General features: G+C 36.9%; 1 protein-coding gene across 4 annotated transcripts in view; it reads right to left on the reverse strand.

Annotated features, from left to right (window-relative positions):
* Positions 1-25,517, reverse strand: part of STXBP5L (syntaxin binding protein 5L) — a 202,723-nt gene that overhangs the window by 69,510 nt on the left and 107,696 nt on the right. For all 4 annotated transcript variants that reach the window (XM_086760830.1, XM_086760821.1, XM_086760844.1 and 1 more), the window contains 9 exons: positions 22,238-22,301; positions 15,441-15,524; positions 8,876-8,999; positions 7,208-7,286; positions 6,876-7,030; positions 5,142-5,214; positions 3,657-3,804; positions 1,924-1,991; positions 656-696 (listed from right to left, as the gene is read on the reverse strand). In XM_086760830.1, the coding sequence (XP_086616956.1) occupies positions 656-696; positions 1,924-1,991; positions 3,657-3,804; positions 5,142-5,214; positions 6,876-7,030; positions 7,208-7,286; positions 8,876-8,999; positions 15,441-15,524; positions 22,238-22,301 (836 nt within the window). The remainder of the gene's footprint in view (positions 1-655; positions 697-1,923; positions 1,992-3,656; positions 3,805-5,141; positions 5,215-6,875; positions 7,031-7,207; positions 7,287-8,875; positions 9,000-15,440; positions 15,525-22,237; positions 22,302-25,517) is intronic.

Below are 25,517 nucleotides of genomic sequence, written 5' to 3' on the forward strand. Positions count from 1 at the left end.
ACCATATTTATTTTCTTTAGGGAAAAATACTGAGTTTTGATATGTGTAGCTGTAACTAGAATGTATGGAAAAATATTTTCTGAAGCTTTTTCCTGCACAGATGAATGGAAATGCTTCCCAATTATTTCCTGGAACTTGAGACTGGACAAAAAAGATTTAGGTCTTCTCCACCCTCGCCAGATTAGATATGTATTAAGATGTATTATTGTATTTTAATATTTTATTTTTATGTAGTTGTAAAAAAAGACTATATTCTACTCAGAATAGAAGAGACATGACAACTAGAACTGAATATTAAATCTAATTGAGCCCACTCTTTTGTACAGACAAAAAGACTATGCCCTACAGATTTTATAACAACACTTCGTCCTTCACAGGTTTTGGTATGTTGGATCTGGAGTTTTTATTCCTCTTACAGACTTTCACGCTTTTCTGACTAACATATCTCATTAGCAGTGTGTTTTTTTTCTAATTTAATAAAAATGTGCTTAATTTCACCTCATTATTCCTAATTATATCATATCATGTATTACTACTTATACTGTTAAATATCATTTTATATATATATATATATATATATATATATATACACACGTGTGTGTGTGTGTGTGTGTGGTTTGTCAGCATTATATAAAGGTGAACTTCAGAAACTTACTGGCAGAAGCATCCCAAAACTTTACTGATCCATCTGCATGGCTTAAAAAAAATACAAAAATTAAATGTGTTAAAACAAGATGCAATTCTAAACCATCTACTTTCAGTGAGTGATAAATATAAGCAAAAAAAAAATGTATTTTGCTCATGTGGTAACTCTCCATACCTTACTGACAATATATAATGATATATACATATATTAACTATAGAAAATATCTTGTTATTAGTTTGGTTAGGTTAATAAAATAGTTTTTCATGCATGTCCTATAGAGAACTAAGCCCCCCATAAATTTTAAGATTAAGACAGCAAGAAATTAATTCCCATACTAACGACAAGTTCAAGTTACAGCACTTTTGGTTTTGCAGTGGGTCAGCATCAAGCCTATGCACTCTAAAAATGTATAATGAGCTTTGAAAAGACAGAGGGTAACTTCATTTTGCATAATACTTTACAGCTGTGGTTTTTTTATTAACATGACATCAACCCTGAAGTAAAGCTGGAGAAAGGAGACATTTCTGTTTAAAATGAGAATAATCCCTTAATCACCTTATAGGTACTATTGCACACATGGTAATCTTAGTTTTAAAAACAAACGTTAAGTATCTTTGACAATAATGATTTATCAAATAAGTTGCTATCATCAGCATGGCTGAGATCAGAGGGGAACACAGAGCACATCATAGCCGAGTAATTTCTGTTCTAGAGCATGGCCCCTTGAAAATCTATCAGGCATTGCTCATGTAGCTTCGACTGCAATCTGAGCATTTCTATGCCTTTTTGCTATGCGGCAGTCTCTCCACTCACAAGGTGAAATTCACCCCAGTGCACCACAACCCCACAAATGCTGAGGTATTAAAATGAATTCCCAAACTGTCCCCCAGACACAAAGTTCCCAGAAGGCCAAAGGAAAAAGCTATAGAAGAACAGCTGCTTCCCTATTTAATACTATTCTCTACGCCCTTCAAGGATAAAATATTCTCTTGCAATGGATTCTCCGTTCTAAAGATCCCAACATCACAAGTATATAGACTTGCTGCCTAACACTGGAGTTTCAAATGGTAATTCTTAATGGTAGTTCATCCCCGAGTACAAAGTAAATGAGAATTTCTATGGTGGCTCTGCACAAGGAAAAAAAACTATGTACCTCAAGTGAAGAGGTCAGGATACACATACTCTGTGAAGGGTCAACTCTTATCTACAGCTAACCCACAGTCAAAAGCTGTAGACACTAACATTTTAAAAGTACCAATCCTCAGTTTCATTCTCACCCTGTAATAATGATTTCAGGATATGTCTGAGCTCCAAGGTTCCATGCTCCACCACTGATAGGCCACTCCTAAACAAACAACAAGAGTACAGAGATCACAACCAATACTGATGCATCTTGCTTGGTTAATTTTTAAATTCAAGAGTAGACAACATATTTTTCCAAAAACCAATACAACTCATAAAAGGAACAAAAATGTGCAGCATCCAAGGCTTTTAAAGCTTTAATTTATTAAAGCCTTTTTAAAGCCTTAATGTTAAAAATTAACATTTTTGTATTATCAGTTAAGGCTTTTGAAACTTAGTGACATTTTAATGTTAAAAATTAAAGTACTATGTTTTAAAAATATTTCTGCACAGCTAACACGCAACAATCCAAAACAGAAACTAGAAGAAGGAGTAGCAAACAGTTCTGTTACTCTTTTCAGATAGCTTGACTCTTGGAGTTTCTACAGGACACTGAATAGACTGAAAATCTATTTTGAGGATGAAGACTACTGAAGAAACCGTCCCAGAAACAAATATCTGAGCATGATGCCACAAGATATGAAGTAAGGGAATGCAACTTTTACAGAACATATGAAGTCATCATCTCTTCTCTACCTTTTGTTTACTAGTTGCAAGACTCCCATTCTTTTCCTTGGTCTAGGCTGGTGGAGTGAAACGCTTGCCTGTGCCGAAAGCTTGACGTGTATGGATATGGGATGCAGGACGTGGAGGATGACATATGTGCAGAATGGGTGAGCGTGTGTACAGAGCATGAGTGGGTGGAAAAAACTGGGAGTGCGAACTGGTTACGTGGATACATGGAGTGGATGCTTGTGGGTACAGAAATGAATGGGTGGCAAATGAGTGGCTGCCTACATTCAGAGTATATATTTGTATGTGCAAAAATAGGGTCAAGAGTGAACAAGAGTGTGCAATGAATACACGTAGGTCGTTAAAAGTCTGGGAAGCTACATATGTGAGGTAAGGCTAGATAAGCAGAAAAATTCAAATAAGAGAAAAAAATTATTTTCTGAAGTTCTTTGATGAATCAAGATCCAAAAGAAGCAGATAGGGCCTAGTTTCTCAGTTCATGGGCAACAGGGCAGCTTCAAGGAGAATGCTTCTGTTAATACAAATAGAAAACTGATGATGTCTGATTTGTTCACTCAATATTTTTTCTAATTTATTTATTATGATGGATTAGTTCTAGTCAAAACATAAACCAGATTAATACTTGTAATTTATAAAATAATTGTACTTCCTCTTTTTGTTTCTGCAGGTTGTCCTATTTCTAAAACCATTAAGTTAAGACTTTGGTAGCTCAGTAAAATAATTATTAATATCCCTATTTAATAAAAATTTCACAGACATGCTGTCAACCCTCAACTTTCACTGAAGCTCTTCTGCCAGCTTCTTTCAGTTGTAATTTTTTCAGTTTTTTCTTTGATAGAACATATCCATACAAATTTGAGTTGTACACTAATTACTTTCCTTTAACACAGTCTGATCTGGCATAACTCCAGCAGCCCAATGATTAAGTCCTATATAACGGTCATTAATGGTTGTGCTTAAGTGATGGTGATTCTGAGGGACAAATAGCAGGCCATAAGCATGCTGCTGGGCTGTTGGCTGGACCAACTTGAAAGTGATTATTAAAGAAGTGAAATTAAAATAATATGGTAAGAAGTTACAAAAACATAGGTAGTACATCTGCTTTCTTTGTTTAAAGAAAATTGGTTTTGTTTACCTTATTGCTGTATCCTTGTTTTTTATGTTTTGCTCCTACAGAATAGAGTACAGGAATCAAATCTGGAGGACAGTCCGCAAAATATTCTGTGCAGGTAACAGGTGACTCATGAATGTCAATAGGATATGGATTTTCAAAGATTGGAAAACTAGTTAAGGAAGACAATTTATTAGAAGCACTGTGACACAATGAGCCATAGAAGAAAACATATGCTTATATTAAAATATATAACAGAATCTAAGTAAAATTATTACTAATAAAGTACATTTTCCCTTAGTTATTCAAATATATGTGTTCTTTTTAATGTCAATAATAATGTGTAGTTACTCAAATAAGTATAAAAAAACCGCCACTACTGTGACAAGAATGCTCTTGTAACATAAATACTCATTCATGTGAATAGTTCCTAAGGCTAATAGGACTACTTGTGTGAGGATTAAGTAATTTTTCCCAAGCATCTTATTTATACAGAAGTTACACATTTTCGAGAAGCTTCAGGTTTGTGGATATGATAAATACTATGACCTAAGAACTACTTATACAGCTGTGGCTTTTATATTGAGCAGCTTAGCTTATAGGGTTGGTAGACTACTGATTCTGCATTGAACAATTGCAATAACAGATGAAGTAGATCTCAGTTTATTTCTCACTTCCATCAGTTTGGATAGTCTGATAAGAAGGAAGGCCTCCCTTTTTGCAGATTACACAATGTTACTCACGATTAAAAAATGTAGGAAATTTGGTTCTCATTTCAGCTAGATCCATTTTATATACTTGAGATGACTTGAATTACTGTTGACAGTAAGTGAGATCAGAATATGATTCACTTAAAATGTTTCAAGACATAAAGGGCAAAATCTGTTCCTAGCTGTACCAGTGTGAATGTGGATGTACATTACTGGTAGTGTTGGAGGCAGAACAAAATAAACAAGAACTGGATTCTGCATTACACGATGTATAGTTCCTCATCGATATGAACATTTATTCCGATGTGAAAGAACTATTTGCCATTTAAACCAACAACTGGGTCACGAAAGAATCCCGTAGATCCACTATAAATCAATGCCATTATTTATTAAGATACTTGAGTAAATACTTAAGTGGTAGTCCCTGTGGAGTCTAGTGAAGCTGGCATGCATATAAGTAGTAGCTGAATCTGGTTTCCAAAACACAAATTCAGGTCATATTTCAGAACGTGACCAAGTATTACTTAACTTCAATGTTGAGTGAATGTTTGAGGGCTAGGCTGAAGGGAACACAGATTTAAATTTATTCCCAAACTTAAGAACAAATATTATCATAAATTCCTGTTGACTAGCTGATCTTGGCTCTTAAGGTGGAGGTAAACATATAGAGTGAATTATTACCAAGAGTGAAAGATTTTTGGATAGTAAAATGACACTGCATGATAACATTTTGATTTTTATCATCATTTGCTGGACAGTTAAGATACACAAATAACTACATATAAGACTTCATACTTACTTGCTTTGCGTCAGGTCAACAACAATGAGATCTTTTTCCAAAAGCACAACTACAGCATAGGGTTCTTGAAATTCTGTAAGCGAGGAATCAAGTATAAAAGCCATGGAGTTCTCCTATTAGTCATTTTAATCAAGCAAGTCGTATTTATGTTCTCTAAATATTAACAGTGTATTAAACAAAAGTTTTGAGGTACAAATTCTAGACATATCCACAAACTAGATATATCTGCAAACTAGGGCCTGACAAGAACTGAGAAATTTCTTTGGGCAGTATTGTGGATCAACACACATAGCAGAAATAGAATTGGCATAGCATAGCATGCCAGTATGATGGTATATTGAAAGTAAAGAAATAGAAGACGAATAAGTTGTGTGTATATACTGCATTGTTGAATCTAACTATTATACAGAAAATGTATTTTTGCTATCCAGTGTAATACTTGTACTGTGTACAACTGTTCTTCAAAACCAGATTATGAACATCTGGTCCAGTCCACTTGATAATACACAATGCTCTTATTTCCAAAGAGATTCCAAAGGAATATTCAAAAGGAATTCTGTAAGTCTGCTGTGTTCAATTCAGGTACTGACACACTCCTGCCTCGCATACACTCTTTAGGAGATTACATTGTTTGGTTTTTTTGTTTAATACTTTTAATCAAAATAAACAATTAAAATGTCAAATAAATGCTTCCCTGGATGCATAGGATGCCTTAGTTTACATAACATAAAAGTTATTTTAAAAAATATAAATGTGAAATTACAACTCTCTTTTCAAAAGCAGCACACCGTTCCAGTATGTTCAAGCTCAGAGTACACTTTTCAGCTGGCTGATGCCAAAAGACTGAGTAAATTAGAATCACAGAATCGTAGAATGGTTAGAGTTGGAAGGGACCTTTAAAGGACATCTAGTCCAAACCCCCTGCAAGGAGCAGGGACATCCTCAACTAGATCAGCAACTGATTTACCTTCCTTTTAGGCCAGCTATAAATGCACATTATTTGTGGCCTGTTTTTATATAAGGCTATGAATAAAACAGGTAAAACCAAAATTTTAAAATATTGTGTGAACAGGGGAAGGGGTTACAAGAATCTTAGTACTGGGAAGCGTCACTGTGTTTGACACAGTTAAATGAAGGCCCAAACTAACTTTGATTACTAAAAATTAAATTTTTGCATGACATTGAAACAAATAGCTATGCATAGAAGATTTATTTTACTTTTCTGCTTGAGGGCTTAAAATGCTAAACTTAGTTTCTTTTTGACTTAGAGCTTTTCTTAATTTACTTTTTGGAGTTTTCTGTGAATGAACCTCAGAATTTGACAGCCCCACAATATGCAGCAAAATACTTATAACAGTTCAATTCATGTTGAAGCGTAACAACTTTTTTTGCAGATAAGTGATAGTTTAATCTTCAAAAATTTAGCAATCTGTAGATTTTCAGCCTCATGAAAAATGTTAGAAATAAAAGCACACGTTTGATTAATAGCAATATTTCCTCACACTAGCCCAAGTGTTTCAAGCTTATATCTGGAGATTTATGCAAGCTTTATTGTCCACTCATTACTTGTTTACTATATTGAGAATGCAAACAAGTTCCAGTTACTTTTAGTGATGTGGTTTTCTCGAGATGGAGACAACTGTGAGAATGGAAGTCACTGGAATGGAATTAAGGTATGAGAGAAGATAACTTCATTTATATTTTCCATAACTGTGCTTTGCTTAATAAACTCACCGTTTGGATACGGGGTTTCACAAAGAGTTAAAAAATCAACTATAGGGTGATCCATTTCAAGAACTGTAATTGCTTTCCCATGCATGATTGTTAAACTTGGTCTTCGACAAGCCTTATCATATGATAATCCACCAGAAAATATCACAAATGGTTCACTGTATTAAAAAACCAATACAGTAATTATAAGTTTACATAGTACATACAAGTTTACATTATCGGTTTAGTACCTTTAAGTAATAATAAATAGCTTTGAAAAAGAAAGAGGGAAAGATTCTAAAAGGATTTTAATTCAAGAATGTAACATTGAGTTAATTACAGAATTAAAAACATACCTGTTTTTACAGGTCTTATACTCTACTTTAAGTATTGGTTTACAAGATTCAGGTTTTTTTCCATCTCTTTGAATTTTTCCTAATGATAGAAAGAAGGTGAAAACTGTATTAAAACATCAAGATAATAAAAGTATCAAACTAAAATGTACACACCGAAGCAATTATATAAGCAGTAAGAGAACAGAACTTTAAAGCTACAGAAAATGATTAGTATTATTTCCTATTTCTGTCAAATATGCATTTGTCTAAATTAATTATATTTATTATGGCTTTATGTTTTTACTGCCATATACATCTAAAGGACCATAGACCACACTTCAAAGATGTCGAAAAATCATTGAGACTATTGAGAAGGACGACACTTCACTACTAATTAATGATTTTGACCAAATGTATACCTTATTTCTGAATACATTACAACCACAAGCAGCTTTTTTTTTTTCCCTGAAGTCATTCTTAGATTGATTCAATTCCTTTTGTTGACAAAAATGTTACCTGCTCTAGACCATAACCAGTTGAGTGATAAAATTAAATGAAGTGTAAAATTGAAATTAATGAGTTTCTGATTAATTAGGGTTCAGTACTTTCTTTTAATCAGAGAAAAGTCAATTGAAAATCAAAACCAAATAATTTTTGTTTTGTTACTTTGAAAAGTCTATGTTTTCAACAACAATCTGACTGGACGATATAGTGTACATAGAGTCAGACTGTTCTCAGAGATGTACAGTGACATGATGGGAGCCAAAGGAATCAAGTGGTGACATGGGAAATTCTGGTTAGACATTAGTGAAAAAATCCATAGCTTGAGGGTCATTAAATACTGGAAGACGTTGCTCAGAGATGTTGTGCAAGTTGTGCTGGAAGTGTTCAAGTGTCCAGTGTCAACTGGACCCTCCCCTGAGCTAACTGATCTAATCAGGCCTGTTTTGAGCTGAGGTTTAGACTAGATGAGCTCTGAGAGGTCCCTTCTGACATAAAGTACAATTCTATGACTAAAAATAATAAAACAAAAGGAATTAGAAAATTTAAGAAAATACTAAAACTATTCTGAGCTACATAGATCTTGCCTTCCCCTTCTTCCTCCCTCTCCACTCAGTCAGGCCTCTCGGTAACATATTGATTTGCAATAGAGTTACTATCTTTTAACCTCATTTATCAGAAGCAATGGCATATAAAGTCCCAGTTATAAAAGATACAGTCATTTCCTAATATGGATCCTTTAAATTCTTCATTGCGGTGACTTGAGAAGATTCGTACCATCTCTATAACAAGAAACAAAGTGCTTTGTACAAAATATATTACTTCTTGTGAAAATTGCAGATACAAGCACAGAAGTACAAAATATAGAAGGAAGAAATAAGAAAATCTCATAGCCTGGGGGCATCAAAGACCAGCAGTAGACTACTAATATTAATTGGGTAAAAGAAGATATTGGAGCAGTATTACCCAGTAGAGAAATATTTATGACATCAATTAAAAAAAAAAGTTTGATCAAAATTGCTCTCTGATTTTTATAACATTTTGCAGCTACTTTGCAGACTAAAATATTTGTTCAAGAAGCATCTGGATCTGGGCTACAATAAAAAATGAAATAAACAGAGATATTAGCAAACAGCACGGAGAATATTGTACTGCTTCTTAGTTATACATTTTAACTATCAAAATTACCATGTGGAATTGTTGTCTGGAATGGTCTGTTAGGACTTTTCAGATTCCACAGGGTCAAGCTGCCATCAGAGTGACTGCACATGAACTGCTTCCCTTCATGATGCCAAGCAACTGAATGAATAGCCTACGGAAATGAAAGAAGAACTTGAGACTGAAATGGAATACAGGGTTTATGCTAACGATATTTTAATGTATGACTTTGGATTCTATTAAGCTAACAGTATATCAACAGTTGGATGGTTCTTATTTGTCTAAAGTCCATTACCAGCACTTTTTAGTAACCAATGGCTGTAAGAGACTGCTAGTTAAGCCAAACAATTTATTATAAATGCTAACATAACATAAGAATGGAAGAAAGCTTGTACTGAATCAGACCAAAATTGAAGGAATAGGATATTAAGGTAAAAGTATAAGACCAAGGGCCATACAGTGCAATTGCAATATGTTGGACAGCTCTCCTTAGAAGTACTTCATCACAGGGAACTCTGTATAGCAGGTTTTACAAGTAACATACAACACAGGCAATCTTCCCCAGACGACTATTTAGGAAAAGTAGAAAAAATACTCTGTTCTTTAATAATTCCCCCCCCCCCCCCCCGCCACATACTTACATTCCAGAGTAAGTACACAGAAATCTGGGATGTTTAATATAAAATTAAAACCACTAAAGAGACTAGGCTTGTTTCACTGATATAGGAAATTAACAAAACAATGATGTAAGATATTTCTGGAACAGACAGTGCTTCAGAGCAGAGGAATATCAGACTCCTGTGTACACAATGCAAGTACCATGTGATGAATGTTATGTATGCCAAAAAGCAACACTTGAAAAATTAATAGACCATTCTTAGTATTTCATGCATAATTAGTGGAACTGACTGAAAATATCTATAATTACATCAAACTAGTTGAAAGGATAATGGTGTAAGTCCTTAATTTTCACTGGTATGTCCTGGAAACTAACAAAAGCCATTTTCTAACAAAATAAAGTATTGCTTCATTGTGTATCACAGTTTCTCACAAACTCCTCTCAGAAGCACAAACTCACAGAATTTTCCCTGGAATTCATTTCCCTTACAGAAATGTTAACTGCCTAATAGTAAAACCCATGTTTTTATGTAAATATAAATAAAAGCGACCTATTAAAAATAGGTCTAATGCAGTTTAATAAATTTCAGTTTTTGCAACCCAGGAAATACTAAGGCCCTGCATGCACTTACAATTGCACATGGCCATTTACCTGATTTATTCAAATAACTTAAAAATCATGCCTGGATATTCATAAATAAGCACTGGAGTTGTTCATATCGATTTTGCTCAAGCTGACAAGAAATAAACCTAACTGCTACTGGTCACTATTCAAAGCTCCCTGTTGGTCTTCCTCTTTTAATTAAGTATATTGATTGTTACAGTTGGTAATGGGTCATGGTCTGGAGGGAATATCAGAAGAAACCAATGAAAAAGCTGTGACCCGTTCCCAAAACTTTACTCAGCTCCTGAGGCTGCACAGCATAGCCACAAATGAGCCTTTGCATTAAGATAACCTAGATGTTTTAACAGGAATCTGACATGCCTTGTATACGAATGCTTTGCTAATACACTAGTAAGCTAGTCATGCCAATAAAGACTCAACAAACAGAGCTGAACAAAGAAAACTCTAGATACTTATCTTCAAGTCACATAATGTCACTCAAACTTCTATCTACCAGAGGGGAGCTGGCACGCAATTCCTCTTAAAGACCCACAAAACACCAAAATATAACTGAAGCAACACAAGACAACACAGAAAGATGGTTCATGCAGAGTCAAACGCCATTGCCCTCAGGTAGTAAGAACCTTAGATCTGTGGGGAGTGCTGCTTCACTTACACTAAAGGCAGGTCTATCCCCGTGCAAATTAATTCTGAAATGAGCTCATTCATGCTTGCTATCATGCCAAATTTGAATCTGCTTTTGATGTGTTATCACATATAGAAACACTTCACATGGTTACAGTCACTAACTGTGTCTGAGCAGGAGCTACCAACTAGCAGCTGAAAAGTGTACCAAGCTGCTTGTTAAATTGCCTCTCAGCTGCTAGGTGCCACCTGCCAGCATAAACCTCCCGTCGAGTAGAGCTGAGGAGAAATGCTCCCATCACAGACAGTTGGCACAGCAGCAACTCAAACTCACCTGTTAAGACCTTGACCCAAAACAGGCAAGAAATACTTAAAATTGCTTTTGGACGTCTCAGGTGGGAGTCACGACTAACACTGAAAGGTGGTACTGAAAAAGCTCCTAATTTTTTCCCTGCTAGAATATGTCTAGCATTCTGATCCATTTCTTTAGTGTTCACACAAAAAAGGAGCAGTTATTTGTGTAGAACAGGAGTTCATCACAGCGGGTGACTCATGTGAATGCTCACACAGTGTATGCACATAAAGCGTATCACTCCAGATTGGGTATGTTTCTCCTTCTGCAGTACTCACACTGGTTGCATACATACTCCATCTTGTCTCATACTCAGCATGCAGTAAAATTAAGCATGCCCAACACCATTTCAGTTCCTTCCCAAACACAAATCTCCTCCACTGAGAAGAACCATGGGGACTCTAGGATCACTTTTAACCATATTTTGTACAAGCATCATACTCATCTCAACCTATTGCTTGAGTCTTAAGAGTCCTTTGTGTTAGTAAAACTGCTGGACCACTACAGCAAGGGCCACATCCGATTTGATATTTCCATAATGGCATAGTGCTTGATAAAGGTAGGGAGGTGTCATTTGGCAAACGTCTCTGTGAACTCTGCAGCTTCATTTTGGATGTGTTCTAATGAAAGATGACGACTGTGCTTCAGGAAGCTCTCAATGTGCATCGAGACAACTTGTCAAACTTTTAAACTTTTGAAGGAATTTATAAAAGGGCTTGCAAGGAAAGCCTTTCATAGAAGTTATCATATAGGAGCATTGATTGAAAGGGCCTGAATATCTCATACATATCGCCACTGAGAAGGTTACAATCATCATCACACAAATAAATAAATTTGCAACTGACACCTTGAAGAGCAGACAAAAGATTCTTTAGCAGCAAGTTCAAGCTCTACTCTGGCACCAGGTGTTCCATAAGCGAGAACATTTTAGTCTCTTGAGAAGCTTTGACCCAGTAGAGAAGAAAACACAGAAACTCCTTGTATCAGGAGTTGATGAAATGAGGCAGCCTCTAACTGGTCATCAGTGGGGCTAGAAGAGAGACAGGACTACTTTTAGCTTCACTGACTAAACCACAAGTATCAGAGAAAAGCTTTAAAGAGAAGATACAGGCTTACAAGAACATCAAGTAGAGAAGTTCCAGATAACGCAACCTGTACAGCATTTTCTATCCTTGGTGAGAACCTCTCTCATTTGAAATGAGTAGACATGTTTTGCCTATGAAAGGCTCCCAGCCTTCAAGACATGAAGTATAGCATGACTAAGGCGGAGTAAGGAATGCAGCTGTAAATGTTGCAATTGCTGGTCTGTGAACAGGGGGCAGAGCCTTCAGCTCCACCACTTAGAAGCTATTGGGTTGCCTCAGTGAGCTGTTTATTCTAGGAGCAATGTGTCCATGACATTAATCTGGACAGCAAGGAAAATGAAAGGGCATACTTCTGCAAGTATTGGACAGATCCTGCTAATATTGTAGGGAACAACTCATCTCCCTTTCCTAAGATTACCCATATTCTGAGGAGAGGAGATGTCTGCAACATACGTCTCATATCCATGTCTGCACATCTCGTGATGTGAAGTGTCACACTGGTGTGAAATGCCATGCAGACTAGAAAGGAAAGGCAAAGATTTCACAGTGGTGATGTCCTCGTGGACTAAGAACTGTTAGGTCTTGATGAGTGTGCAAATACAGAGGACCTATGTGTCCACTCCTTCTAAGACCTCAATTAAAAAAACAGCACTCAACATAGTGAAAAAAATGAATGGAAGAGACCTTTTCATAATCTTTCTCACTGGCAGTGAAATGGAAGCATTTCTTGTGGCAATATGAAAAGAAATATCTTTAAATTAATGACATAGCATTATATTCCTCTCTATAACAACTGAATGTCAGCAGACACAATCCCTTAAAAAGGAACTTAAAACTTAAGAAGGAAGAATATTTAGATTTGTAGGTAGACATTCGGTTACCAGCCTCATTTCCTCTTCTTTATCAAAAAATATCTGCTGTTAACTTCTCGCTCCTGCGCTGCACAGTGACAGGTTCTACAGATCTGAATAACAACAGAGAGCTGCCTCCTCAACAGCCGGTCTGGGGAGACTGAAATCCAATGCTGTCAAGAGTAACATAGGAGAAATCCAGCTGAGGTTCAATCCTGTGGAAGGATGAGTATTCAGAGGGAGTCTTGAGGGTGCTGACATTTATTTTGAGTGGCATTACCAAACCGGACAGCTATCTGAAGAAGATTACAGAGAATAAAGAACTTGACTTGGTGATAAACACTCACAGTCCATCAACAGTAAGAAAATAAGCTATTTCTCAAAGTACACACAAAGTGCCCCTTAATGGAGAAGCCTGGTGCCAGGGGATTTTTTTTCATACTAAACAGAAGTATCTGCTCACTGATAAACCAGAAAACATCATGCCATTTGACAGTCCTTAAAGATGCCAGAAGAGGAAGTGGTGAGTTAGATGAGATTTCCAGCTCTTTCTCCACCAAATAGAGTGACTACACTAGTTTCAAAACTGGTGCTAAAGAAAGCATAATGACAGTACAGAAAATGAGACTGGATTAATTTCATTCAGATCCCATTCAAAGGGGCACTTCGGTATTCAATGAAGATAAAGAACATTTTCAGCAATTTATCTGAGAGCTCCCAGATACCCTGCACTTGTAACTGGCTGGCTCAGCACCAGAACAACAATACCAAAGCATTGGTCAGATGACCTGGGGCACAGAGACGTTGCATTAGTGCAGACAGAATGGTGAAGGGGAGCAAGAACAATGTTTTCTGGACTGTGATCTTAGGTGACCAATCTGTAAGAAGAGGTTGAGGTTTGAAAACCTGTCTTACTGCCTAAATACCAAGAGGCACATACCAAACTAATAATTTGTGACTCACACAAGCTATATAATCCAGGATTTAAAAAGCAACCCTTTTTAGGGGCTTCCTAGGAAAATTCTAGCAGATCTGGAACACTATCAATCTGGAGCAAGAAAGTCTGGAGTAAAGTACCATGGCTAGTCACACAACCCTTTCAAAGACAAAAGAAGAATCTTGCAACTATTTCAGCAGACGATAGCAAGCCATCACAAGTTGCACAAAATGGAGTAATGACACAGTAAGCAACCACTGAGGAGGAAGACTCATGACTGAGAAAAAGGCCAAAAACAGTTCCTGAGGACAGCACTGAAAAATGTAGAACAACTAAATTGTATGAGAAATTTTCAACACCCAACCACTCTATCTCAACAAGCAAATAAAAATAATGGAAACGGTATTATGGAGATCCTGTTTTACGTAGTCTCATTCTGAGCACAAGAGAGGACAGTGAGTGAACAAATCCCCTCTGTAAAAGAAAAAAGTTGTCCAGCCTTAAGTAATAGAAGAGGTGCAATTTCAGAAGCGTATGCACACACAGAATGTCACTTACAGACAATTCAGTGGGCTTGTCTTGAGGCTTAAGTGCTGGCCTGTTTTAAATTCTGAATTACCCTGTCCTTTAGAATATTTGCTATGTGGATGCTCAGAATCTTAACCTCAAAGTTCAGTGTAGTGTTAATGTGTCTGTGAAAACAGGCCTGAAAGAGTTCAGGATTCAGACATATTCAGATTACTTTTTAGAGTGAAAATAAATGTGTATACTCCTTACATGCAACAAGTGGAAAGATGAAGAAGGAAAGAGAACTACAATTACTGCCTGGATCACTTTAAAGAAAATGTCCTTTTCTACCTTTAATTGCAGTTGCATTCACATTCATCCATGGTGAACTTTACAGAAGGCCTATCTGTAAAGTACGGTTTTCCCTAGGGCTACTGCTAAAATCATAGTAACTAGGAATATATCTGGTTTTGAAATAATGTTTATTGATACAAGAACTGTGTCTGTGTTTGATACAATCTGCTTACAAATGGCAAGAGACAACTGTCTGACAAAACTATGAGAAAACAATTTTGAAAACCTTTTAATCAGATCTTGAATACTAGGTAAGACCAATAGCCCTACAAAACAATTTGTCTTTCAAGTAATGTTCTAGTAACACTCAGGAAACATAATTATACAATTCCTAATGTAGCTGTATCTCAGGTTAGCTCATTACTACACTCTATTCAGTTGAGGATCCCCACACAGAGGCTGATTAACTTGTCAGAATTAAGAGGAAGAAATTCTGTGAGTTCCCCTTGTAGTACACTCACAGAAGCCTAGTGCGTCAGAATGAGAGATTTCAGGTTCTGCTTTCTACTGTCAGTAACTTGTTCAAAAGTATAGCACAAACAGTATTTCCACAACAAGCATAATATAAATATCCATCTGCTTCATAGGACATACAACAAACTGCTGAATAACACTTTTTCTGAATTAATGGAAATTGCTTACCTCATCATAATAAGCTCTCAAATCAGCTCTTTTAGATCGTAAATCCCAGAGTACTACAGTCCCATTTTCATAGCCTATCAACAGCTAGAGGAGGAAAACAAACACAATTATACATTCATATTCAAAAAGCATATAAAAATATTGAAGAACTTCATGGTTTTAAGAGATTTTAAGAAAACAAATAAGCACTATAAAAATAAATGCCAAATTGATATGCAAGATCATGGTGTGCACTATATGTAACATCCTGCTTTCAAATTACCTTTCAGTATAAACCACTTCTCATTACCAACAATTTAAGTTCTAATATGAAAGAAAAAATATGCTTTATACAACTTTTTTGTTGTTGTTTGTTTATTTGTGCAAAATTATGTGTATGGACAGTCTTCACAATTGTGTATCTACTGAGAAAATACAACTGTAGGATGCTCCTCTCAGCTTTTAACTTCCTTGTCCCAGCTGGAGGGAAAACTGTTTACACATAACAGATCACTTAAGTTAAAACCAAAGAGTCACCAGATTAAACTCTCATTCAGCTACATATACTCCTTCAACTTCTGCTTTCTACTGCTTTAAAACATTTTGAAGAACTCGCCTTGCAGACAATTAATTGCTTGCTTTCCTAGAAATTGAAAAAAATATTAACTTGTATGCCAACTTTTACTTCTTCTAGAACTAGCATGTCATATCATCATGCACACCTGAGAAATACCTGCAAAGAAGATTTGTCAAAAGATGAAAGAGAAGAAAAACGATGCTCAGGAGGAAAATAAGAATGAACACAATCCTTTTGCCTTGTTTCTATTGAAAAGAACTGAATAACTGATCTGGCACTGTATTAAGTACTCATCACTTGAACACAATCAATTTCAGATCTTATGGAAGATGTGAAGTCTGACCTACTTAAGTTTCCTGGAAATTGCTTCCCATAGAGCCCATCTTACTAAGAATCTGTCCTGGACATGAAGACTGGGAATGACCAAAATGGCAGACCCACACATTTCTGCTCTGGAATATTTTACACAACTGGCCATGATAACTGCAGTTGTTCTTTGGCCATGAACATATGGATCACAGAATGCAGGCAAGAATTTACAGTTTCCATATTAAGAATTTGAGCAGAAGAATGACGAGACTATCTCTTGGTCTCTTGAAAAAATTCAAACTGACCTAGAGAAATTCCAGAATATTTATGATTTTTGCTCTGGACAGGTCCACATGGGATTCTATGGCAGATTAAATGTGACAAGATATCCTGTGCAGGAAGCATGCAGCTAACTGCACAGCACTTGTGTCAGGATGCCATATGGTATTCTGGGATAATAGATTGCCATAGAGAAAGAGAACAGCGAAGTGTCTTCCTGTGACTGCTTTCGCTGCTACTGTAGGGATCTTAAATGGAAGACAATTGTATATCCAGGAGTTAGTGATCCACATAGCAGTTCATTTGAGTAGGTGCATGCCTGTGCTGTGCTGTGTTCTGCTGCACACAGCACTTGGCTTTCAGGCCTGCATTGTGCTGTACATATTCCTTGGTCACAAGATAAACTTAGCTGGCTAATAGTAGGAAGAAACCTGTAGGTAGCTCCCACTTGGTAAGGGCAATTACAGCACTTTTGTGCGCTATCTTTACCCTAATGTAAGGCAGTATAGTCTCATGTAAACATCCTTTTGCTTGACAGTAGAAATGAATAGATTAAAAAAAAATCTTTTGAGATCTCTAAAGACCAAAATGCTGGCAAACCTCTTCTCAGAGTGGATCTGCATAGTGTCCTGTGCCCTTTCTGGAGGTCCAACCAATGCTGCACAGCTTGGTGTTCTCATCATCTGAATGAATATAAGATTATCTTGTTTTTCCTTTTTTTTTTAATCAACTCTAATAAATGGTATTTTAATCAATATGTTATGGAGTCTGAGTGTCTTCCTTACTGTTATCATAACAAGCACTTGAACCAGTGCATTGCAGCTGGGTACCAAACCAGTTGAGTTCAGTTTGTACCTACCAATATTCTTTTCACCTCAGCTTTTGTACAAATGTATTCGGGAAACTGCATTAGAAAAGCATTTAGTATGTGACTCTGCTTCATAATAAGCCTTTCTCCATGGTGAAGCAGGCTTGTCTTTTGATTTTTATCACTCTTTTGCAAAGATACCACGCTCCAGGTAATTACTAAAAAGTTAAACATCTCCTATCAGAAATAGCATTTCACCTGATCTATTACTGAAATGCTTAATGCACAACAGAACTACAGAATTGCAAGATACAAAGTGCTGTGATTTCAGGGAAGAACTTGAAAGATAAACAGATTTGCTGCATAGCTGGGAATTTCTCTCTCTCTCTTTGCTCAGATGGTAGCCATGCTGCTAAACTGCTAGTACTGTGGCATGACACTAAAGTCAGAATTCCAACCGGGTGAATGCGATTAGTCTCATTGTCGGTATATTTTTGATCCTCTGAACTCTGACCTGTTTGAATCATAGGAAACTGAAATATGTGCACTCCTCTTGGCCACAGTAAGAACTTGAGAGATCTATAGGACAAGCTTTATGTCTGTAATGTTCAATGAGGCAAAAACCAGAACATTCATAAATGTAGTTGAAGGAGAAAACACAGAAAAAGTAGAAAAATATGTCTAAAAAGAGTTAAGGAAGTAAAAATACCAAATATTTCTCTTCAACTTGTTTCCTGGGACCTTGTTTAATTACTCATGCTTAATTAGATTAAGAATCACGCAGAAGGCTGGACAGAAACCGAAGGAGGGAGGAGTCCATCCTGGCAGGATCTTCCTTGTCTAGTGGAGTGGCTCCACATTTTAACTTAGCAAATCCTTCTTCATGAAATGCTTTTGACTACGGTGTTTTAGGGAGATTTCTCCTTTACAATCAACTGATTGCATCCTGGTACATGCCAACCAGCCCCTTACTTGTCCTGGAGGCACAGAACAGCTGGGAGAAAAAAACCAAGCCTGCCAAATGCACACTGTATTTCAGTGTTATTACATCTCAGAACACAGACTCAGAGATAGGAAGCTTAGTTCACCAGCTAATAGTTAATAACATTAAACCATTTCCTATTAAGCTTTCTCCAGTTGCTGGGAAACTGCAGATCATTGCAGTTAATGTCTTCTTCTGTGTCAGCAAGAAAAATTATGCTTGCTACACATCTGCCACTTACAAATGTCTGTGCACTTCAATCTGTTCCTAATGCACACTTATTCATTGATTTGGCAGATAGAGTTAAATTTCCTGGACTTAAGAACAATTTGGGGACCTAGTGATTAAGTGACACATTAAATGCCCAAATTTTCTTTGTCATCTGTCTTCCAGCCACAGCTTGCTAGATTCATAGAAGAGATTGTCTCCAATGCCTGCCTTGATAGTTTGCCTGGAGGGCACTCTGGAAAAATTCTGAATGGCAGAATTCTTCTAGAATTACATTGACTCTTTTGGCACAGAAAAATGGGTCATCAGTCACTGATATAAAGTGGAACTTTTAGGAATCCAAAGAATTTTTAAAAGATGAATATACAGTCAGTACACAAATTTCCCTGTTTTTCAAAAGAGATGTTATGATTGTCCTAGATTTGGAAAGTTTTATCTGTGTCTTAGGACTCTCAATCCCTCAGTGCCCATAGGAGAATGCTACTTATTTACTTCAGCGAAACATGCCCAGATCTGTACACAACTTTGTGATATCCCAGAGAAGGATATACCACTGGACCCTTGCAGAGTACAATTTTATCTGTATTTTGAGCAGTGGTTATGACTAATTTGTACCCACTACTCAATTTCTGAAGCATAGGTTAGGAACACTTTCATCTGCTGCTCCCTCTGAAGTGACGCGATTTCTCCCACCAGCACCTCTTGATGGTGGTTGGTTAACTTGAAGCTGAGGAGCTAAGCAAAGTATGTAGGACTATCTTGAAACAGCTCTATTACCCAAGAACAGCTCTACTGAATTAAACAAAGGGTCTGCCTATCCCAGTATCTTGTACTTAAATGGTCAAGAGCAATTACCAAAGAACAATACGTGAGGAGGGCAAGTACTTATCGTACTCTCACATATTCCCTCAGCCTAAGTAATTTTCTCATTCAAAGATAGCCAATTTCTCAACTAGATATGACTCTGTTTAACCTCATCTTTAATAACCTTTTAGGTTATAACCTCAAATTGATTTCTTTTGTGTTAACTTTTGTAGTCTCCCTTGTGACTGATATACATTTTCAGCACCCATAGCACCATTTGGAAAAAAAAAAATTAGCTTCTATCCATTGCACATTTGAAGAAGTACTTAATCAGCCTGTTTGGAACCTGACTTTGTCAGCTTCATTTGATATCCTTTTAGTTTTTGTATTGAGACTATGAACTGTGTCTACCTTCTTCATAACAATTGTGATTTTCAAACTGAGAATCACATTCAGCTCCTTTCCACAATTAATGGTTCTAACTTCGTTGTGTCTCATATAGAAAACCTTGCCCCTTCTCTGAATTTCTTTTAGCACAATTTTGCTTCTTTCTGAGATAGAAGGACAAAAATTATACTCGGTATTCAGCAGGCAGGTCAACCACGCATTTTTGCAACAGCTCTGTTTTGTTCTCCATTCTTCTCCAGATTATACCTAATTTTTATTTTCTTTATTGGTCACTACTGAGCTGACATTGTCATTGAACTATCAATCATCACTCTAAGCTCTTGATACCAAACAGTAACGATCACCTCAGGCTCATTCTTTTATATGTAAAGTCAGAAATATTTCCCCCCACACATATCACTTTCCATCATTTGCACTGAATACTTACTAAAGACAGTATGTAACCTGCCATTTTTGTGCAGAGTTTCTCAGCCTCCTGAAGTCCAGCAAACCTGATCACATCACTGCTTTCTCTCCTTTCTAGGTTGTTTATGACTATGCTGAACAGCAAAAGTCCCAGAAGTTTGGGGTTTTTTTTTCCATTTTTCCCTATTCTGAAGAAAGATTGTTTTATCCTTCATTCTTTCAACCAAAGTTTGATGAGACTTAATTGAAAAATTTAGTTTAATTTTTTTTTCTCTACTCTTGGATCTTTTGATCTGGAGCTATGTCTTTTGATTTAGTAGTTGGATCTTCTCTTACATCTGTGTGTATCTTTTACTGATATCTTCCTGTAAACATCAAACACTATAAAGTCCACATTCTGTAAATCTGCTAGTATTTTGTTAGCATCAGTTTGTTTTTTACACCACTCTCAATCTATCAATTATATAAACAGCTGCCCTGGGATGGGATGGTCTCAGTATGGCTTACATTTTCTACTCTTTCTCCCCATAAATTTCCAATGTTTGTTTTTCACAGGGATCATCTGATATTGCTGTTGATGTTAGTATGTTAGTACTTCATCAGTGCCCAGATGTCTCTAGTGTGCCCTACGGACAACAAGAAATTGTATTTCCAAACAAGTTCTCCTCTAACTCCCTTTCATCTGCTCTCTTTCTCCTGAAGAAGTAAATATATTTTAGGTTTTTGTCTGGACACGGTCCATGACATTCCTGTAAGAGATGTTCAGTCACAAGACCATTTTTCTTTTAGTATCATAACCTTTTTCCCTACACTGTGTGCTTTAGGTAGGTCATCAACAGCTTCTGTTGCAGTCAGCAAACAGGAATTATACCTCATCAATACACCTTTATTTTTATCAGGTATTTTGCAATAGGTAGTTAAATAACATTTCTTGATGGCTTCTGTTTTGAGGCTAAAACCCTATGCTTCATAGCATTTAAGTAGTTTATTTGCTGTATTCTGAACTGCTTGATCTACTGTGATTCTTACAAAAAGCCTTAGAGATCCAATCTAACTTGTTGGAGGGCTAGCTGGGAAGTGCATCATTTGCACATAGTTCACCTTGTAATATGGATAAGTCCAAGGAGAGACAACGCAAATGAAATTCAGATGTAGTCATCAGTGGTTTTTGAGGTTCCCATATTAATTTCAGTATGATGTCTGCCATATTAGAATCAGAAATTCAAACTGCTGCTAGTTTCAAATAACATCAGCTCTTACGTGACGCACACTGTCAAATAAATACACCATTTGTAAGATGCAGTGCTTTATAAATACACACTGAAATGCAATTGGCAAAAGAGATTGAAAATGACTGGATAGTTAAATGTCCCTTCCACATAGGCAAAATGCTCAAAAATTCAGTAGCAATACAGAAATAAAAATGCTCTAATAAAGCTGGTATTCTGGTAACCAAATTTAATTTTGGAAAAGCTACCATACAAAGAAAGCAAAATCAGATTTTGCCTCCTGATGGTATCAGTCACCACCCTAAGGCTCTGACTGTATGTTTTGCTTCCACTTGTTGACAGCTCTTTGCTATTCTCAACTCTGTTCACAAAAAAACAGAAGCAAGTTCCAAATGTGAGTTACTATCATTATTATTCTTGTATAAGAAAAGACTTGTCATCTTACGAAAACTTACGACAATGCCTTCATAATATCACGTTCATCCAAGTACCAAAGGCATGATACAGTTTTTAGTAAATTCTTAAACAAAACTAAAGTTTATTTAATTAAAATGAATTTGGACAGGCTATAGGTTTCAAAGCACAATATGTTGCCTGTATAATAGATTTTTACTCATTAAAATTGTACAAAGAATTTTTTTCTTTAAAACTGTAAAATAGTAAAAGTGATCTTGTAAAGATAGAAAGAAAGCAGATAATAAAATTAGTGATTAAGCAAAAAGAAAGAGCTATGAAAGCAAAGAAAGGTTACAAAATGCTGCAATGTTTTATACCATTAGTTGTACTTACTTTCCCCTCATCTCTTGGGCTGTCACTTAAATGTACAACTGGCCCAGGGTGAGTCTTTGTGGATCTGCAAGACAAAAATAAATTCAAATTTGTGAATGTTTTTTGTATGAAGAGCTAGATGCTTACCTTAATTTCTAGGCATGCCAATTTAAATGGTTTAGAAGTCATTCTAAAAAGCCCAATAGGGGAGGATAACTATCTGAAAGTTATCCATATCTTTCCATGTTGTCCTCTATTTCCTTTTTGCTATCATAGGCAAGTATTATCCTTTGCTGATGAATTTTTTCTTCTGGTTTTAAAAATGTCCCTATTTCTCCTACTGCAGTAATTTTTTTTCCTCTCATTTCTAAGGGTTTTTTTGCTTTTTCTGTTGTCAACTCCCTCTCTCTCTGCCCTCCTTCCTCACTTGCTCAATTCCAAGGCTAATCTGCCAAGGATTTGCAAAGTCTTCACTGGATTAATTTCAATTACTGATAACAAGCCTCACCAAGTTCCAATCTCATTAATGACAGGGCTTCAGTAATCTCACCTACAGTACTCTATCAGGTAGCTTCTCAGCATTACTGCAGTGGGGTTTCAGAAATGTAGCATCTTGCCTTTGTCCATTCTGTAAAGCCTTATGACATCTTCAGACCAACCAATACAGTTACACCCACAATGCATGTTCAGTGAGGCTCCTCAGCTGTAAGATTCATCCCATGAGTCTTCATAAGCCTCTACAAATGTTACTTACTGTTCCTGCTGTCCCGTCTCTTTTTGTAACAGGTTAACAACAATGTAGTATGCAAAGCAGTACAGAGACTGCTGCTTGAGTCACTGATGTCCAGCACCTGACAGCAAATGCAAATCACAGGAAACTGAATGGACAGATGAAGATTTTTCAACTGTCATCTTTTCTGACTGGACTTTTAGGCCCTGGCAGTCATAGAGAGCAAGAAGACAAGCATCAGTCCAGAAAGCTTTGAATGCCTGCACAGAACAGGACCTCTCTTCCATCTAGGTTGTGGGGTCAGAGCACATGTCTCTTGCAGTTCAGCTTAGGATCCAGACTTGCATGGCTGGTCTTGGTTCATCAAATATCTCCAGGAAAATAAATATGGCAGAGATTGGCAGGGCCCATAAAGCTAAGAATTTATCTGGAAGCCATACCTAAAACTACCTAGGCTCCAAGTTGAAAAACAATCTGCAAGAGAATTAAAGAAACAAACCACAACAAGACTCTCCAGCCAAACTGCTCAAAGGATTTTCTTAAATTAACAGTGTTCCTCTTCCTCTGTCTCAAATACCGCACTGCAGCAAAACTGGCTTCTTTGTTCTACCAGGTCAGACTCCAAATCAAGATTGAGAGTGCTATGCAAAAATTCCCAGGCAACTCAAACATTAAAATACTGTGGAGTATTCTATAGTCCCAGAGACAACTCCTTCTCAAAACAGTATACTCCAACACTCTTGAAAGCATGCACCCTTTCCTCTGGCCTCTATTTTTCACCCATAGAATGTTTTAAATATTTCAGCTATTTGGTCATGCACCAAAGCTGGGCCAAAGCAGGGTGGCAAAGACCGTATCTGATATTTACCTCTGAGCTAAAGACAACGAAAAATTACTCCAGATATCCTTAGACCTTCCAAACTAAGTTTATTCCAGGCTAAAGAGATAGAAAACTTCAAGTCACCTAAAGGCTTCCAAGACTACACCCCACCCCTTCACATATATTTTAACATTCCTGCCAGCTGCATACACAAAGCTAGCGGCAATGTGGCAAGCCCCTTCCTTGGTGAACCTTCTCCATGAGATGATCCCATGCCATCATCTTCAGCTCATGATCTTCAGATCATGTTTCCACAGATACCTGCAGCATGCTACAGGTCTCAGTGAGTATATGAGGTCTCAGTGAGTAAGGCTTCTGCAAGAGCATTTTGCAACATATCCCAGTGTGGAGATCAGCAGGAAAACAGTGGACAGCTGGTTTCTATCGTAATATTCTATACAGACTGTCTTTAATGGTGCCAGCAGCAAGTACTCATTTGGCTTGAGACATGGCATGCAACAATTTTTGTAGAGATGCAGTTAGTGGGAGATCTGGCTGTCATTCTTATCCAAGCCAACTCCCTAGAGGGGATGCCTCTGGCTGTGCTTCTGTTTCCAAATAACCTGTACTGGGATAAAGAAATCATTTCCACAACACTAGACCTTGGAGCAGGCAAGGTAGGTAGGCAGTGATGCAGGGCTGAGGGGTGTAACGAGGATATTTGCAAGCAGTACTTAGACCCACTCATGTCTTGTACATCTGTCCTCAGGGAGTGAATATGACATCTTGGGACATTCTAGGCTGCTTTGAACTTTGTTTCTGACATGGGTTTACCTATCTGCTCTGGTACATTGATGGAAAGAACTAGGTCCATTTGAGATACATACTGCCTATGCCATGACGGACAAAGGAGGAAGGGTAAGAATAAGAAGAAAAACCATGAAGAGAAGAGGCAGCATAAGAAATTTTACTTATTAGCCAGGGAAGAACCATTGATAGATGACAGAGGAGGGAGCAGAGCCAAGCAAACATCAGGCATGATTAAGCTGGCAACAGACTAAATGATGGAAGGAACACACGCAGGCTGACAAGGCACATTGGTTTTGGCTAGTTATCCCAGGCCACTAAACCCACCAGTATGCCGGCTGGGTTGCTTAGCCATACCAGTATTGGTGTATGACCAGGAATAGTGGCAAAATCAGCACAAATGGAGGGAGAAAGGAAAAGAGCATACCATCCTTCTAAGCTAAGGGTTGATCCTATCTAGGCTGCTCTTTGTACCTATTAATTTTAAAAGTTAAGAACAAGTTAACTAAATCTTTGCAACCATTGTTTTCTTTTTAAGATATACATGCCATTGTTTACCCAGGTATGTATCCATTTGCCTTTGGGTAGAAGCAAACTTTGACATGAGCTGCAGTCACTCTACATTAAATCTAACTTTAAGCTAATTATACTTTCTTTATCACACAAACCAGTTGTTCCTCTGTAAACAATATAAAACTGTCTTTTACTACCAGTCTTATTTTTATCTTATATTCTTGCAGGGGTGTAGCCTCAGATTTCCATGCTAAGACCGCAGCTAAAAGGAGTAACATTCACCAATACATTTTCCTACCTCTGCTTCTGTCTTGAGTCTATTGTAAACAGTGGTTGGAGAATCCTGGGAGGTTTGATTCTGGAAACACTGTAATAAATTTCTTCTTGCTTTTCAGGATATTAGGCCCTTTTTGTTTCTTTCAGGAGAATTA

The sequence above is a fragment of the Chlamydotis macqueenii genome, chromosome 1 (assembly GCF_036417535.1).
Source record: "Chlamydotis macqueenii isolate bChlMac1 chromosome 1, bChlMac1.mat, whole genome shotgun sequence".
Classification (NCBI taxonomy): domain Eukaryota; kingdom Metazoa; phylum Chordata; class Aves; order Otidiformes; family Otididae; genus Chlamydotis; species Chlamydotis macqueenii.